Source organism: Kogia breviceps, unplaced genomic scaffold (genome assembly GCF_026419965.1).
Source record: "Kogia breviceps isolate mKogBre1 unplaced genomic scaffold, mKogBre1 haplotype 1 scaffold_552, whole genome shotgun sequence".
Classification (NCBI taxonomy): domain Eukaryota; kingdom Metazoa; phylum Chordata; class Mammalia; order Artiodactyla; family Physeteridae; genus Kogia; species Kogia breviceps.
In genome coordinates, this window is record NW_026711993.1 from 1,230 (window position 1) to 18,821 (window position 17,592).

Below are 17,592 nucleotides of genomic sequence, written 5' to 3' on the forward strand. Positions count from 1 at the left end.
AGCAGGGGCTACCGTTCGTTGTGGTGCACGCGCTTCTCATTGCGGTGGCTTCTCTTGTTTCAGAGCATGGGCTCTAGGTGTGCAGGCTTCAGTAGTTGTGGCACACGAGCTTAGTTGCTCCACAGCATGTGGGATCTTCCCGGACCAGGGCTCGAACCTGTATCCCCTGCACTGGCAGGCGAATGCCTAACCACTGCGCCCCCAGTGAAGTCCCAACACAAGCATTATGTATGTTTTTTGTGAACAAGCGAGCAAGCATAATGTATGTTTTTTGTGAACGTATTTTAGGTGTTATTAAGGTTTTTTTCTAAAACGTTTTTAATGGTTCTAGAGAATTCCAGCATATGAGTAAAAGATGATTTATTTATTCAGGTTTCTGTTATACATTTAGATTGTATCCACTGATTATCTATTATAAATAACTTTTTTATATACATTCTTATGGGTAAATTTTTACAATTATATCTTTAGGATGAATTCTTAGAAATGGAATGTCTAGGTCAAGGAATATGCACATTTTATTTTTATTTATTTATTTATTTATTTATTTATTTATTTTTGGCCATGGGGCTTGTGGGATCTTAGTTCCCTGATCAGGGATTGAACCTGGGCCACAGCAGCAAAAGTGCCAAGTCCTAACCACTGGACCAACAGGGAATTCCCAAGGAATTTGCGTATTTTAAAGGTTAAATAAATCACAAGAGGCATACTGCTAGGCTGATTTCTGTAAAGGTATTAGTTTACTTTGCCATCAGTGTGAGAAAGTCCTGTTCACTTTGCAACTGATCTTGGGGTTTGTTAGATTTTTAAAAATTTTACTTGCTTCGGAGCCTGGTTATTAAATAGTTGTCTAGAGAAATATTTAGGATAATCCTTACTATGTTAGTTTGGGTCTGAAACATATACAGAATTGTTCCTTTGGACAGACATGATGGTCCTAATGTTTGTCCCCCCCAGATTCCTCCTTCAGTGCAGCCAGGGTTGTCCCCTCCAACCCAGCAGCAGGCACCTGCTAGACCTGCGGGTCCCTCTGTGCAAGCGTCATCTCCTTTTCTACTTCAAAACCAATATGAACCTGTCCAACCCCACTGGTTTTACTGTAAGGAGATAGAATACAGACAACTCTGGATGCCTTTCAGTGTGTTTGACTCTTTGAATCTTGAAGAAATCTATAACTCAGGTAAGCACAGATCCTGCATCATTTGTATCTGATTTTAGCAAGAGAGGAATGAAGAGTGTTTGTCCATGGCCTATTTTTTATGAATGTCAAATTCTTTAATCCTTGTAGAGCCTGCCAGCCTCTCTACTTTAAGATGATAATACTAATATAAGTTCTGAGTTATTTGAGCAAGGTATTTGAAGAAATGTTTTAGTAATTTTCTTTTTTTGTTTAAAGGTAGTTTAAATCCAAGAAATAGAGTCATTCCTATAACTCAGATGTCAGTTTTCTTATTTCCCTTATTTGTTTGTAGCTATAGGGCATTTACAAAGCATTTTCTATGGAACTCTTGTTCCTGAAGATGCTGTGAAAAAAGTGTTCCATGGTCAGATGAGTTTTGGAAGTGCTGTAACTACATCCATCTCTTGAGATAGTGCACAAGAGTGTGTTAAGACTCTGAGAAGTCTTCACTATAGAAATAGGTTTCTTTGTTTATCCTGATGATATTTCATCTTGGGACTTAAAAATCACCTATTCTTTAGAAGTATGCTTCATGGAGCATTGCTGCTATGATTAAAAAAAAAAACAAAAAAACTTACCAATTATTTGATTTATTTCATGATCATGCTTTTATATTTTACCCTTGTTATTTCTTCTCCAGTTAAAATCATCATTTTGAGCAGCACAGATTAATCTTAAACTTCTGGTTTTTTTTAAAAAATGAGCTTAGTTCTTTGTCTTTAAGGACAGATGAGTCACCATATTCATTATTGATTACTTTTAAATGTACCTTGTAACTGTCGAGTTAAAATGTGGTCTTTGTGCTCCAGTCCAGCCAGACCCTGAGAGTGTGGTTCTAGGCACTGACGGAGGGCGCTATGACGTTTACCTCTATGACCGGATGAGGAAAGCCGTATACTGGGAAGAGGAGCCAGCTGAAGTGAGACGCTGTACTTGGTTTTACAAAGGGGACACAGACAGCAGATTTATTCCCTATACAGAGGAGTTCAGTGAAAAACTGGAGGTACGTGGGCTTTATTCCTTTATGCTTGTCTTAAAACACATAGACTCTATACGCTGGAGCCTCATGTAACACCACTCACAATGGAGCAGACTTTATTTACAAGACAGTCTATCTTGATCCTGTGTGCAAAGAAGATTGCCTTTTAATTGGTGTCATCTTTTATGAGGTGCTAATTGTGGCCTCAGTGTCTAAAGATAGAATGTTTTTCAGGGGAACATCACAGATCTAATATAATAAGGTACTTATATCAAATCTTCAAAAGAGCTTAGGCTGCTATGATATGCTGCTGACAACACATGCCAAGCAGATGGATGCGTTTCAAATTAATATTCAGTCAAAGGCTTGAAATTCACCTCAGGTTTATGAAAACATATAAGAATAGGAACAAATATTGTGAGACTTTTTAGCCATCTTAAAATTGGTGGTTAATGTTGTTTTACATAATTGTGTTAATTTCTTGTTATAATTCTACTTAATTGAGTAATTAAATTTTTTTTTTTTTTTTTTTTTTTTTTTTTTTTTTTTTTTTTTTTGGTATGCGGGCCTCTCACTGTTGTGGCCTCTCCCGTTGCGGAGCACAGGCTCCGGACGCGCAGGCCCAGCGGCCATGGCTCACGGGCCCAGCCTCTCCGCGGCACGTGGGATCCTCCCGGACCAGGGCACGAACCCGTGTCTCCTGCATCGGCAGGCGGATTCACAACCACTGCGCCACCAGGGAAGCCCCAGTAATTAAATATTTGAAATAAGTTAAATGAACTCATCTGCATACATGGGAAATGGAGTATGGAACATTTTAGTTACTATTTTTTAATGTATTAGTTAACTAAAACTTATGTAACCAACACTAACGTTAAACATTAAAACAATACTAACATTGACATTAAAAGGGACCTCTAGTGCTTCCCTGGTGGCGCAGTGGTTGAGAGTCCGCCTGCTGATGTGGGGGACGCGGGTTCGTGCCCTGGGTCTGGGAGGATCCCGCATGCCACGGGGCGGCTGGACCCGTGGGCCGTGGCCGCAGAGCCTGCGTGTCTGGAGCCTGTGCTCTGCGGTGGGAGAGGCCATGGCAGTGAGAGGCCCGCGTACCACACACACACAAAAAAAGGGACCTATAAAATGTTAATCTTTCCTAGATTCGTATTTTGAAATCTTCAGGCAAGGACTGGGCTTTATGTTCTGTTGAGGAGCTAACAGTCAAGTTTAGCAACTGACTATTAATTACTAAATTTTTTTGTCCTTGAAGAACATAATAATAATAGAAATAAGAAAAAAATTAAATCACAGTCTTGTCATCCTTTCAAATAAAATGTTACATTTAAAAAATATTTTTTTAGACTGTTCTTTATTCATATATGTGTTTTTCTTATAGCTATAATAGTACAGATTTTTTGTGGAGTATTTTGCTTTTTCAAAAGAAAATTTGTAAATGTAATCCTTAGTCATAGTCATTATCACTTGTGCCTGCCCTAGAAGTATTAATCTCTATAATAGTGACTATGAAATACTGTTCTATAACCAAGTCAGTACAAAAAGGTGAATATTGGCCTGAAGTTAAGACAGATGTTAGTTGGGGTTAAGTAAATTGGAAGCTTGTTGAGAACAGAGGCTTCAGATGTTTTTCATTTCAACTCATAGTAAGAATACATTTTAGATTGAGATTTAGTACATAACATTTTACACACACACACACACACACACACACACACACACACACACACACACACACACACGTGTATGTGTTTATTTATCAGAGGCAGTGGTGTTTGGCAAACTGGCTCTCCAAGGAAAAAAGCCACTGATTTATAGTGTTTGCTGATTTCCATGGTGTAAATACTCCCACCATGGCCAATAGTAAGCTAGCAACATGATGTAACTGGACACAGAGTTGGGAAGCAGTATGTGTGATCAGCTCTCTGGTATGAGTGAGCTCTAACGCACCATTAGAAACAAAAGTTCATGGAACAACACTTACCTCACTAGGTGTTATTCATTTAGATATTTTCTATGTCATTGAAGATATTAATTATACAATTTGTTACTGGTCATGACCCACAGTTTGAAAAACACTGATTTAGAGCTGAGTCAGAACCCAGGTAAGAAGGGCAAAGACTGAAAAGGCATAAAATTAATTTTGTTCCTGGAAATACCAAATATCAGGAGGCACCAGTCTCCTAAAACATAATTTTAATCATTTGAATAAGGAATAAAATATGTAAAGGAATGCTGATATCTTTGGCTTCATTTTAGACCTAAATAAATAAACAAACAAATGTGTACTATAATTTTTGGTACCCTTGGCAGGACCCTACTGAAGGTATAACACCCCAAGGTTGAATGTTTAGTCCTATTAATTTGAAGCTAAAGTGTATATTTTCAAGCAGTATTTGAAAGTGTATACTATACTTGATTATAAATGGGTGACACAGGCTTCGAGGATGGAATTCATGTATTGACCATCTCAATAGCACATAGCTGTTCTAAACTTTAGGAGACCTTAGTTCCTGTTCAACCTCTACCCAGGAAACTCAGGCCAGATCAGGGAAGAGGCAGAGGAGGTTAGGAAATGAAAAAGCCAGTGAGAAAATGAGAATCAAGTGATACATATAGCTAGTGTTGTAGATGATCCTATCCGATCAGAGCACTAAAACAAAACAACAGAAGAGTTGGAAACAAAAAACACCATAATTTGATAATTACACCAATGTCTGCATAGAAAACCAGGAGAACCTCTAGAAATTCCATTAGTACCAATGTAAGAGTTCAGCAAGTCTGTGGATATAAAATCAGCATATAAAAATTAATAACATTCCTACACAATAGAAATAACCAATCAGAAACCATAATAATAAAAGAAGACTATAACACTAACAAAACTACAGGCTAAGTAGAAAAATTGTATAACAAAAGGTATATATGAACTTTATGGAGAATAAACTATGAAGCAGAATTGAAGGATGTAAAAGATGACCTCAAAGAAATAGACCAAAATATTACATTCATAAATGCACAGTCTCAACATAATAAAGATGTCAGTTCTTCCCAAATTATTTTATAAATTGTATGTAATCCCAATCAAAGTCACATCAGGGTTTTTTAAGTAAAATTTGCAGAATGCTCCTAAGTTTTATATGGAAGATCAAAGTATCAAGAATAATCAAGACCATTTCAAAGAATGATAAGTGGAAATATACTCTACCAGACAAGATTTATTATAAAGCTGTGGATTGAAAGGGAATACGAAGAAATGAAAATAATTCTTAAGATGGTGAATCTTTAAACATTTTTGTTTGTGATATTGCTTTTAAAAAAATGTAAACAAATATATTAATAATTTTTTTAAAAGTAGTGAGGAAGAGGGTCAGCTGGATAGAGGCTGATGGAGAGGAGCTGTTACTGAATGACTGCCCAGGAGACAAAAAGAAACACTGCTATTTTGACATGATTGTCAAATAATCACTGTTACTCATTTTTAAAAATATGTATTTATTTGGTTGCACTGGCTCCTTAGTTGTGGCATGTGAACTCTTAGTTGCGGCATGCATGTGGGATCTAGTTCCCTGACCAGGGATCGAACCCAGGTCCCTTGCATTGGGAATGCAGAGTCTTCACCACTGTGCCACCAAGGACGTCCCACTGCTACTCATTTAAAAAAAGACTTTGGACAGTGGGTGTACCAGAGGTTCCCCCTTACCTGGTCTTGAATCTCTCTCCAAGAGACCCTCAGACTTTTGTCTTATAGAGAGCAGAATAATGTCTCTGGAGGGAGAGTAAGAAAGTGGTGGGACAGTCAAGTCTTTGGAGTCAGAAGGTTGTGGGTGGGAGTGAACCACAGTTCTGCTTTTGCTCCTTAACTCTGTGATCACTGTGTGGGCTTGTGCAACTGTGAACTAAAAATGCCTGCTAGCATTAGAATTGTGTCTGCCCCCCACCCACCACCACCAAAAAAAAAAAAAAAAATAGGTTGAGGTCTTAACTTCTAGTATTTCAGAATGTGACTTTAGGGTTGTTGCAGATATAATTAGTTAAGATGAGATCATACTCGGGTAGGGTGGGCCCCTAATTCAATATGATTGGCGTCCTTACAAGAAGACAGTCATGTTAAGACAAACATAGAGGGAGAAGGCCATGTGAAAGTAGAGGATTGGAGTGATGCATCTGTAAGCCAAGGAATATTACAGATTGCTGACAGACCACCAGGAGCTAGGAAGAGGTGAGGAAGGAGTTCCCTATGAGTTTCAGAGGGAATGTGGCCCTGCTGACACCTTGATTTCAGACTTGAGCCTCTAGAACTGTGAGGCAAAGTTTCTGTTTTTATAAGCCACTCAGTTTGTGGTACTTTGTTATGGCAGCCCTAGGAAATTAATGGACTGTTTAAACCTTGGTTTTCACCTCTATGTAATGGGGATATTATTTAGGGCTGATTGAGAACAGTTAAGTGAGGTGCTGTATGTAAAATAATAATAAGTACGGTAGCCAGTTAGTACAGGAGAGCTGCTATTACTATTATTTTTATTACTATCATAGTTATAATTTTCTTCCACACTTTCTCTTAATAGATGTGTCTTAACTGGATTGTATGTTGTTCCCCTTGTAGGCTGAATATAAAAAAGCTGTAACCACAAATCAGTGGCACCGCAGATTAGAGTTTCCGAGTGGGGAGACAATTGTTATGCACAATCCAAAGGTAGTGATATTGTTTAAGATATTAAAGTGTTTAGGTTTTAAAAAAATAATTATTTTACTGAATGTTTGATAAATGTTCATTTTTATTCTGCAGTAGGGATATATTTATAACAAGTGCATTGCTTTTAAGTATACTACAGTTCATATCGATGATAGAAAGTGAAATGAAATTTAAATTTGTCTCATGAAGTTTCTGTTTATGGTAACACATTAGCTAAAGCTTAGTATGCATCAATGAAGTTAAGCTTCATAAATTTTTGAACTTGATCCAGTCTCAGCAGCCTTTTCTGTGAAGGACCAGAGAATAAATATTGAAGGCTTTATAGGCCATGTAGTCTCTGAAATCAGCTACAGGCAGTATGTAAACCAATGGGCCTGGCTATTTTCAATAAAATGTTATTTATAAAAACAAGGGGTGGGCCAGGTTTGACCTGCAGGCAATAGTTTGCCTACCTGGCCCTTGATGATGGTTTGTTTCAACCTTTAAATTAAAAATAAGTTCTTCCTCTTTATTTGTATCATCTCTGGAAACCTTTATTGTTTTTTTAAAGATATTGGGTGTGGTGTTTAGAGTCTTCCATTTACCATCCTTAATCTCTCTAAGCTCCAGGTTCCTCACTTGCAATAAATAAGATTTACCTCCCAGGGTCATATTTTTGATGAAGTGAGGTAATTTATGCAGAAGCATCTAGCATAATGCTAGTAATATGGTAGTTTCTCAGAACATAGGCTATTTATTACAGAAAAGTGTAAAAGAAAAACAACCTATATTCTAACCACCTCTGTAGTCCTTACTGATGTTAAAATAAGTAAAAATAAAGACATTCATGTGCCATCAAAGTTTAAACGGTATAAAAGGGTATCAAACGAAAAACAAAAGCCTCTTACCTCTGCATTCGCCTAGTTTCACCTCTTAATGGTAATCACACTTATCCTTTTGTTTTTAAATTTTTTTTAACTTTTGTTTTTTATATAAGCACACAAAATTTTACATACCATCTTGCATGCATTCGTTTTTTTTTTTTGGGGGGGGTGGAAGGTTAATGTTAAACTATTTTATTTTTTTAATTGAAGTATAGTTGATTTACAATATTAGATTTGTTTCAGGGGTACAGCATTGAGATTAAGTAGTTTTACAGATTATACTCCATTAAAAGTTATTACAAAATAATGGCTATAATTCCCTGTGCTGTACAATATATCCTTGTTGCTAACCTATTTTATATGTAGTCATTTGTGTCTCTTAATTCCATACCCCTATCTTGCCCTACCCTTTTCCCTCTCCCTACTGGAACCACTACTTTGTTGTTGTTTTTTTTAATCTGGGAGTCTGTTTCTGTTTTGCTATCTATTGATACATTCGTTTTATTTTTTAGATTCCACAAAGTGATGTCATACAGTATTTGCCTTTCTCTGACTTATTTCACTACACACATTTTCTAGGTCTGTCCACGTTGCTGCAGATTGCAGAATTTCATTCTTTTTTATGGCTGAGTAATATTCCACCGTGTGTGTGTGTGTGTGTGTGTGTGTGTGTGTGTGTGTGTGTGTGTGTGTGTATGTGTGTGTATGTATGCATACCACATCTTCTTTATCCGTTTGTCTGTTGATGGACACTTGGGTTGCTTCCATATCTTGGCTGCTGTAAACTGTGCTGCTGTGAACGTTGGGGTTCATTCCCAGGTATTTTATTCTTCTTTTTTTTTTTTGACCGTGTTGCACAGCTTGTGGGATCTTAGTTCCCCAACCGGGGATCGAACCTGGGCCCCTGGCAGTGCAAGCCCGGAATCCTAACCACTGGACCACCAGGGAATTCCCCCTAGGTATTTTATTCTTCATGATGAGATTTTTAGCAGGATTGTCTTTTTTTGCTTTCTCTTTCTGATAGTTCATTATTAGTGTCTAGAAAAGCAACAGATTTCTGTATATTAATCTTGTATCCTGCAACTTTACTGAATTCATTTATCAGTTCTAATAGTTTTTTGGTGGAGACTTTAAGGTTTTCTATATATAGTGTCATGTCATCTGCAAATAGTGACAGTTTTACTTCTTCCCTTCCAGTTTGGATACCTTTTATTTCTTTTTCTCGACTGCTGTGGCTAGGACTTCCAATACTATGTTAAATAGAGGTGGCAGGAGTGGGCATCCTTGTTTCTGAATTTGGAGGAAATATGATCAGCTTTTCATCACTGAGTGTGCTGTTAGCTGTGGGTTTTTTCATAAATGGCCTTTACTATGTTGAGATATGTTCCCTCTGTACCAACTTTGATGAGAGTTTTTTTTTTAACCATGAATAGATGTTGAATTTTGTCAAATGCTTTTCTGAATCTGTTCAGATAATCATGATTTTTAATCCTTCCTTTTGTTAATGTGTGTATCACATGGATTGATTTGCAAATGTTGAACCATCCTTGCATCTTTGGAATAAATTCCACTTGATCATGATGTATGATCCTTTTTATATATTGTTGGATTTGGTTTGTTTATATTTTGTTGACAGTTTTTGCATCTATATTCATTGAAGATATTGGCCTGTAATTTTCTTTTTTTTTGTAGTGTGTTTGGTTTTGGTATCAGGGTCATGGTGGCCTCATAGAATGAATTTGGGAGTGTTCCCTCCTCTTCAATTTTTGGAATAGTTTGAGAAGGATAGGTATCAGCTTATCAGCTCTTCTTTATATGTTTGATAGAATTCCCATGTGAAGCTGTCTGGTCCTGGACTTTAGTTTGCTGGGAGTTCTTTTTATTAGAAATTCAATTTCACTACTAGTGATTGGTCTGTTCAAATTGTTTCTTCTTGATTCAGTCTTGGCAGGTTGTATGGTTCTAGAAATTTGTTTCTTCTAATATGCCCAATTTGTTGGCATATAACTGTTCATAGTATTCTCTTACGATTTTTTTTGTGTCTCTGTGGTATCAGTTGCTATTTCTCCTCTTTCAATTCTTACCTTGTTTATTTGGGTCCTCTCTCTTTTCTCCTTGGTAAGTGTGGCTAAAGGTTTATGAATATTGTTAATTTTATTCAAAAAACCAGCTCTTGGTTTCATTGATCTTTCCTATTGTTTTTTCTTTTTTTTGGTCTCAATTTTATTTATTTGCTCTCTGATCTTTATTAATTCCTCCCTTGTACTGACTTTGGGCTTTGTTTGCTCTTCTTTTTCTGATTCCTTTAGATGGTAGGTTAGGTTGTTTATTTGAGATTTTTCCATATAACACTGGACTAAATACAGTTGATTTAACAGAATAGTATATGTCTTCCTGAAAAGTGGTAGGTAAATCCGTTTTGGACATTGAAATTGAATTTGCACATTGTTATTTAGAGGATTTTGCCTTTTATGTATTTATGAAACAAGGATTCCTCTACTTCTTTTATTTCTTATGTGTAAACATAAGAGGCATACTACCTCTGATTTAGTTGTATTATATTCCAATATAAGCATTGGAAATAATGGTATTGATTTACTTAGTTTTAATGGTTACTGAACACTAGCAGGACTTTTACAAAATTGATTTTGGAGGAACAGTACAAGTATCTGATTTATAAACTATACTATGAAGTAGTTTATTATGTATTGAGATCAATTATTTAGCTTATGGTGGGAATGAATTTGGTAGTGAGCTCTTTCGTAATCCTTCTCTTGTATCTTGAAGGTTATTGTTCAGTTCCAGCCCTCATCAGTGCCAGATGAGTGGGGGACCACACAAGACGGACAGACAAGGCCCAGGGTTGTAAAGCGTGGAGTTGATGATAACCTTGATGAAATTCCTGATGGTTCGTACTGTTTGTTTAGGACTAAGGTCATTTTTAGACTTCTCTATTTTAGAATGATGAAAAAAGGAAACAGTTATTAGGATTACCTGCCATAACATGTAGAAATCAGCCAGGTTGGCACAGAGCTTTCCTTTTTATTACTTTTATATCTGTTTGTTCTTTAATTTAGAATTCTGTTGAAGATGCACAAACCATGTAAAATAGATTCTAAAATATATATTGTAGTGAAGAAGCACTTTGCTTGTTGAAACTAGGCTTTTGGCAATATTTTGGGGCCTGTTTTGTCACGCCTCAACTAGTTTGTATTACTTTAGTGCAGGAGTGGTGAATTTTTTCTGCAAAGGGCCAAGTAGTAAATATTTTAGGCTTTGCAAGCCATGCAGACTCTGCTGTATCTCTGCTCAACTCTGCCATTGTAGTGTGAAAGCATTTGTATGCAAACAAATGAGCCTAGCTATGTTGCAATAAAACTTTTTTTATAAAAACAGGCAGTGAGCAGGATTTGGAAATAAATGCACTCATATTATGAATCTGTATGAAATAACCAGAGTAAAATAATAGATTTAACTTGGAAATGTTCATGTATAGTATGTTTGAATCTAACAAAGAGAAGGATTTTGGGAAAAGATTTTGAAGTTTTATATTGGCAACTTGAATCTCCATGTGGGACTTAGTGCCTTGGGGCCATGGAGCCTCTATAGATACAAAACTGATGATCGTCATTGGCTCATAGCTTCTGGGATCAGAAATGGCCTGCTTCCTCCATTCCTTGGTCTAGTTCACTGTTATTTGCCAAGGTGGACTTTGAGCTGCGTTCATCTGATTTTGGCAAGTTTATGATGACAAAAGGGGTATTGAATATTGCTGTTCAATTAAGAAAACCGAAACAGTCCCCAGCTTGTGTGTGCGTATGTATGTATATATGCATGGATGAATGTCTTTCTCTCTTTGGCAGGGGAAATGCCTCCGGTTGACCATGTGGTGTTCATAGTGCATGGCATTGGACCTGTGTGTGACTTGCGCTTTAGAAGCATTATTGAATGTGGTAAGTGTTAGTCACTTTATTTCATGAAATGATTGGAGAACTACTAGAACTTTTTTTTTTTTTTTCCTGGTAAGCGGGCCTCTCACTGTTGCGGCCTCTCCCGTTGCGGAGCACAGGCTCCAGACGTGCAGGCTCAGTGGCCACGGCTCACGGGCCCAGCGGCTCCGCGGCATGTGGGATCCTCCTGGACCGGGGCACGAACCTGCGTCCCCTGCATCGGCAGGTGGACTCTCAACCACGGCACCACCAGGGAAGCCCTACTAGAACTTTTAAACCTTCATTTTTAAGATGGTTTCCAGCTGTATACTGTTGAGTGAGGGACTGTAAGAGGAGATTTAAATGATCACTGGGCAATACTACTTTGTACTTGATTTGCTCTTATGACATTTATAACTCATAAAATCCTAGATTGTGAAGAATTAGAAGGGATCTTGGAAATAATTTAGCCCTTTTGACAGCCTCTGCCTGAGCACTTGCAGCCACTAGGAACACCTGTGCGTTGAACTGATTTATGGTGAATTCGTTGTGAGAAATTGTTTAAAGGAACTGTGAATCTGCCTGGTTTACTTAAATTTTGGAAGTTTTATTTTTATGTTTGTATTAATAGTTCATATTTATTGAATACTTGGTATGTACCAAGTATCTTGCATGAGTTGTATCATTTAACCCTCACAAGAACCCTTTGGGGTATAGGTGCTGTTACTGTTATCTTTACTGTTAGGTGAGGAACTGAGGCCTAGAGGATGAGTTAACCTCTCCTGTGTCACGGTCTATAGGTTCTGGAGCAGGTAATTTGATTCCAGAGTCTACCCACAGTGCATTTCTGCCTCCTCGTAGTGGTGGTTGAGCTAATGTTTTTCAGTCATTAATGTATTCCTGTAAAATAATGAAACATTAACAAGAACTTCCTAAAGGTTGTTTTTTTTTTCTTTTTTGGACTAATTTTGTCATTTTTTTTTCTTGAAAAGTTTGTGTTATAAAAAATACTGGCATAATTGAGGTAATTGCTAACTATTTAATCGAGCTAGGAAAATATAATCAAGTTAATTTGTCTTCCCTGATTTTTTTTTTTTAAGTGGATGATTTTAGGGTGGTTTCTCTCAAATTGCTGCAGACACATTTCAAGAAATCTTTAGATGATCGGAAAGTAAGCAGAGTGGAATTCCTTCCGGTTCATTGGCATAGTTCCTTGAGTGGGGATGCCACGGGTGTTGACAGGTTTGTGGATTTTGATAGCTTCGTTTTCAGATTAGTCAAACTTAGATTCAAATTTTAAACTATAGTATAAAGTAGTTTATTATGACTTCAACAAATACACTTAAAAACTTTATATACTTGCTCTGACATATGATGAAACACTGTTAAGTTTATGTGCTACTTTGTGTGTGTGTGCACACGCACGTATATATATGTACATATGTTTGTGTGTATTCCTATTGTAAATATTTAAGAGAATCTAAGAAACTTAAGCTGGTTTTAAAATCCTAATCTGTAGTGGTTCACACATGGGGCTGTCCTGTACACTATAGGATGTTTAGCAGCATCCTTGGCTTCTGCCCTTTAGATAAGAGTAGCGCGACCTTACCCTTAATTTAACAACCAAAAGTGTCTCTAGTCATTGCCAGATGTCCCCTGGGGATAAAATCGCCCCTGGTTGAGAACCGCTGATCTAGATTATTGTTTCTCAGTGGAGACTCTTCTGGCAGGACAATTCTGTGTCATGTAAGACTGTTGTGTGTATTGTAGGCCATTTAATATCCTTGGTCTAAATGCCAGCAGCACTTACCAGGCACTGTGACAACTAAAAATGCCTCCACTCAGTTTGGAAGGCTTCCAGTTGGGAAGCACAGATTTAGAAAATATTTATGCTGGGGACACAGGGCTAATGACATACTTGGATTTTAGTGAATGTCATGATGTTTCGGGGCACATGCTTTAATAAAACTAACCCTACAGATATTCTATTCTCTCCATGTGAAGCCCTGTTATGGGGGTGCTTTCTCTGTCTGTGGGTATTCCTGAAGTATGGCCATTCTCAAATCAGGAAAGATTTTCATTCCATTAAGCTCCTTTTTTTACTTCTTGCTACATTTTCCGTTGTCCTGGCCACCCACAATTTTTGTCAGATATCCTGATTTCCAGTAAACTGGAAGAAAAATGGAAGAGTAGACTTTCCTCTTTATTTTTATTTTATTTTTTAAAAATTTATTTATTTATTTATTTTTGCTATGTTGGGTCTTCGTTTCTGTGCGAGGGCTTTCTCTAGTTGTGGCAAGCAGGGGCCATTCTTCATCGCGGTGCACAGGCCTCTCACTATCGCAGCCTCTCGTTGCGGAGCACAGGCTCCAGACGCGCAGGCTCAGTAGTTGTGGCACACAGGCCTAGTTGCTCTGCGGCATGTGGGATCCTCCCGGACCAGGGCTTGAACCCCTGTCCCCTGCATTAGCAGGCAGATTCTCAACCACTGCGCCACTAGGGAAGCCCTAGACTTTCCTTTTTAAAAGTGAAGTAAAAATCTTCACTTTGGCCTTATTTTATATGATAACTTAAGAGAGTCCCCAGGCTCATAGTATAGTTATAGGCACAGATGGCAACTTGTTTGGTTTATCTTGATTTGTTTACCATAACTGTCTATAAAATCAACTCATAATTAGTCTGTGGGATCTTTTTTTACTTAGTGTATTTTCAGGATTCAAAATTGAAACTTTTAAAAACCGATAAATTTAAGGTGCTTACTGACTAAACATACTTCTTTTTCTTTCTGAACAGGAATATTAAGAAAATCACTTTACCAAGTATTGGTCGGTTTCGTCACTTTACTAATGAAACCTTGCTAGACATTTTATTTTACAATAGCCCCATCTACTGTCAGAGGATTGTGGAGAAAGTGGGATTGGAGATAAACCGTCTGTATGCGCTCTTCATGAGTCGGAACCCAGACTTCAAAGGAGGGGTCTCTGTTGCTGGTCACAGTTTAGGTAAAACTTCCAAATATCCACATTTTAAATACAATTTTTGTTGAGTCATCACTGCTTTCAATGTGGGTGACATTGTTAGTTCAAGATTTAGAATGATAGATTTTAAGTTTTATAAAGGGTAGAAATGAATGCTTTGAGTTTATATTCTGCCTTATTTGCCTTTCATGTTACCTAGGAATGCTTTATATTTTAATTTATTCTGCTACTTGGTAAAACAAGAATATTGATTATCAGATCTTGATTAACATCCAACTTTATGTGACATTGGCCTGGGACTTTGAACAAAAAAAAGGAGTAGAATTTATTTAGTGTTATAAAAGCATCTAGTATGTTATAAAGCAAAATGCTTTTTTTTTTTTTAAGGTTCTTTAATATTGTTTGACATCCTGTCTAATCAAAAAGATTTGAATTTATCAAAGTCTCCTGGGCCTTTAGCTGTTGCTAATGGAGTTGTGAAGCAGCCACATTTTCAGGAAAAGCAGGTATGGCCCGATTGACCTCTAGATTCGGAGTTGGAGCTGAAGAGTTTTCCACAATATGAACTGATTCTATGTAACAAAATACCCTGAGCTTTAGGAGTGCAATGGAATCATAGCTCATTATTTGAGTTTCTCACTCGTCTTCCTTATGGATTATAAATTTAAATGTGAGAGACAGTTTATGGTTTCTTTAAAAAATGTGAAGTAAATTATTGGAGGAAATGAGAGCATGCGTGATTTACTAAATTTATATACTTTTTCGGAATATTCAAACTTTGGATAGCAAACTGCCAAAAATTATGATTTGTGTATAGGACAGAGTTAAGATTTTTCCATAGATCAGAAGACATTTCATGGGAACTTTGTAATGTTCTCCCAACTTTTTTTTTAAAAGATACCTGAAGAGCCAAAGCTGACGTTGGATGAGTCTTGTGACCTTGATGTTGAAAATGAAGAAGTCCTGACTTTGCAAGAAACTCTGGAAGCACTTAGCCTCTCTGAATACGTTAGCACTTTTGAAAAGGAAAAGATTGATATGGAATCTCTGGTACTGATGATAGTTTGATTCATTTTTGTCTAAAATTGTTTTTCCTGTGTATGAGATTGAAAATTAATAAGATTTAAACACTTTTACATCACAATGCATTCAGATAAGGCAGAGACTTAAACGTTTAAAAGAATTGAAAAAAACAGGAGAACTTTTTTTTAATAATCTGGGAAGGCTTTTCTAAGTATGACATAAAACCCAGAAGCCATAAAGGAAAAAAAATTGCATAGCAGGGGATAGCATAAACAACATCTAAAGGCCAACAATAGGTTAAGAAGACTGTTTGCAACACACATTATAAACAAACGGTTTATTTTCTTATTATTCAAAGTTTCTATAAGTTAGTTACACAAAGACCATCGACACAATAGGAAAATAGGCAAAGAATATGAACAGATGATATTCAGAAAAGAAAATAACAAATGACTTCTCATCATATGAAAACTCTTAAGAGGAATATAAATTAAAAGTGCAGTGAGGGACTTCCCTGGTGGCGCAGTGGTTAAGAATCCACCTGCCAATGCAGGGGACACGGGTTCGAGCCCTGGTCTGGGAAGATCCTGCATGCCGCGTAGCAGCTGGGCCCATGCGCCACAACTGCTGAGCCTGCGCTCTGGAGCCCGTGAGTCACATCTGCCGGGCCTGTGCGCTGCGGCTACTGAGGCCCTCGCGCCTAGAGCCCGTGCTTCGCAGCGAGAGGAACCACCGCAATGAAAAGCCTGCGCACCACAACGAAGAGTAGCCCCTGCTCCCCGCAACTACAGAAAGCCCGCGCGCAGCAGCAATGACCCCGCGCAGCCAAAAATAAATAAAATAAATAAATAAATTTATTTTTTTAAAAAAAGTGCAGTGAGGTTTTTTTAACCTATCAGTTTGGCAAGAATATTAAGAGTTTTATATTAATATACTATGTGGCCAGGATGAGGGGAAATAGGAAATGATGATAGTTTGATTCATTTTTGTCTAAAATTGTTTTTCCTGTGCATGAGGAAAGAATTCTGTACAACATGCATGTATTTTCTGTTAAAAATTAAAAGAATGACTTAGATGTGGAGGCCTAAAATTTTACAACCTAAATTAATTCATGATTTAAAAAAAATTACCTGAGGATGGGGACAGAAAAGATATTAACTTAAACAAATTGGATATTCAGTTTCCTTAGATGATACGGTTTCTTTTCATAATTTCCTTTTTTAAAATTTCAGTTCATGTATCATTAGATTGACAAATTAATGTGCTTGTTTGTTTTCTTTTGAAGCTTATGTGTACAGTGGATGACCTGAAGGAAATGGGGATACCCCTTGGACCCAGGAAGAAGATAGCTAACTTCGTAAAACATAAAGCAGTCAAACTGGTAAAGTTCATCTCTGCATCTAAAAGAAAAAACTCATCTGTGATTAGCTTGTTTATATTTTGGAAGTTTTTGTTAATACCATCATGGTTAGGTCAGCTACTGTGCTCCCTGCCCAAGGGCACAGTAATGGAGTTGATGGAAGGCCTGACTTGGGAGTCAGCCAGAACTGGATTCAAATTCCAATTAAAATGCCAATTCCTGGTTTTCCTGGGGCTGAGCAAATTCCGGGATGAAGGACTTTCAGCCTTAGAATTGGTATTTGGGAATTTCCCAGTGCAACAACTGGGTAAGTCCTGGACAAAAAGATGACTTGGTCACCCTGATTCCCAGTTCAACCACTTATTAACTACATATTCATGAGCAATTTGCGTAACTTTTCTGGTCCATGGTTTCCTTCATTTATAAAACGGGAGTGATAATGCCTTCCTTATAGGATTGCAGTGAGGATGAAGTAATGCATGTGTAGCTTATCATCCAATAAATGTTAGCTCATTTTCTCTCTTCCCAGCCCTTCTCACCATCTAAAGAGATAAGAAGGAACACAGATACAT

General features: G+C 37.3%; 1 protein-coding gene and 1 non-coding gene across 2 annotated transcripts; one reads left to right on the forward strand and one right to left on the reverse strand.

Annotated features, from left to right (window-relative positions):
- Positions 1-585: 585 nt before the first annotated feature.
- TRNAK-UUU (transfer RNA lysine (anticodon UUU)) lies at positions 586-657 on the reverse strand. Its single transcript has one exon. It is a non-coding gene; the product is annotated as a tRNA-Lys (tRNA).
- A 300-nt stretch (positions 658-957) lies between these two features.
- On the forward strand, positions 958-17,327 carry LOC131749786 (SEC23-interacting protein-like; the record flags this gene model as incomplete). The annotated part of the gene is made up of 10 exons (XM_059051661.2): positions 958-1,180; positions 1,990-2,183; positions 6,778-6,867; positions 10,518-10,638; positions 11,594-11,683; positions 12,760-12,901; positions 14,453-14,661; positions 15,025-15,143; positions 15,535-15,687; positions 16,946-17,327. Coding segments are annotated over 10 exons (1,723 nt in total), but the record flags the coding sequence as incomplete, so codon positions are not given.
- Positions 17,328-17,592: the final 265 nt, after the last annotated feature.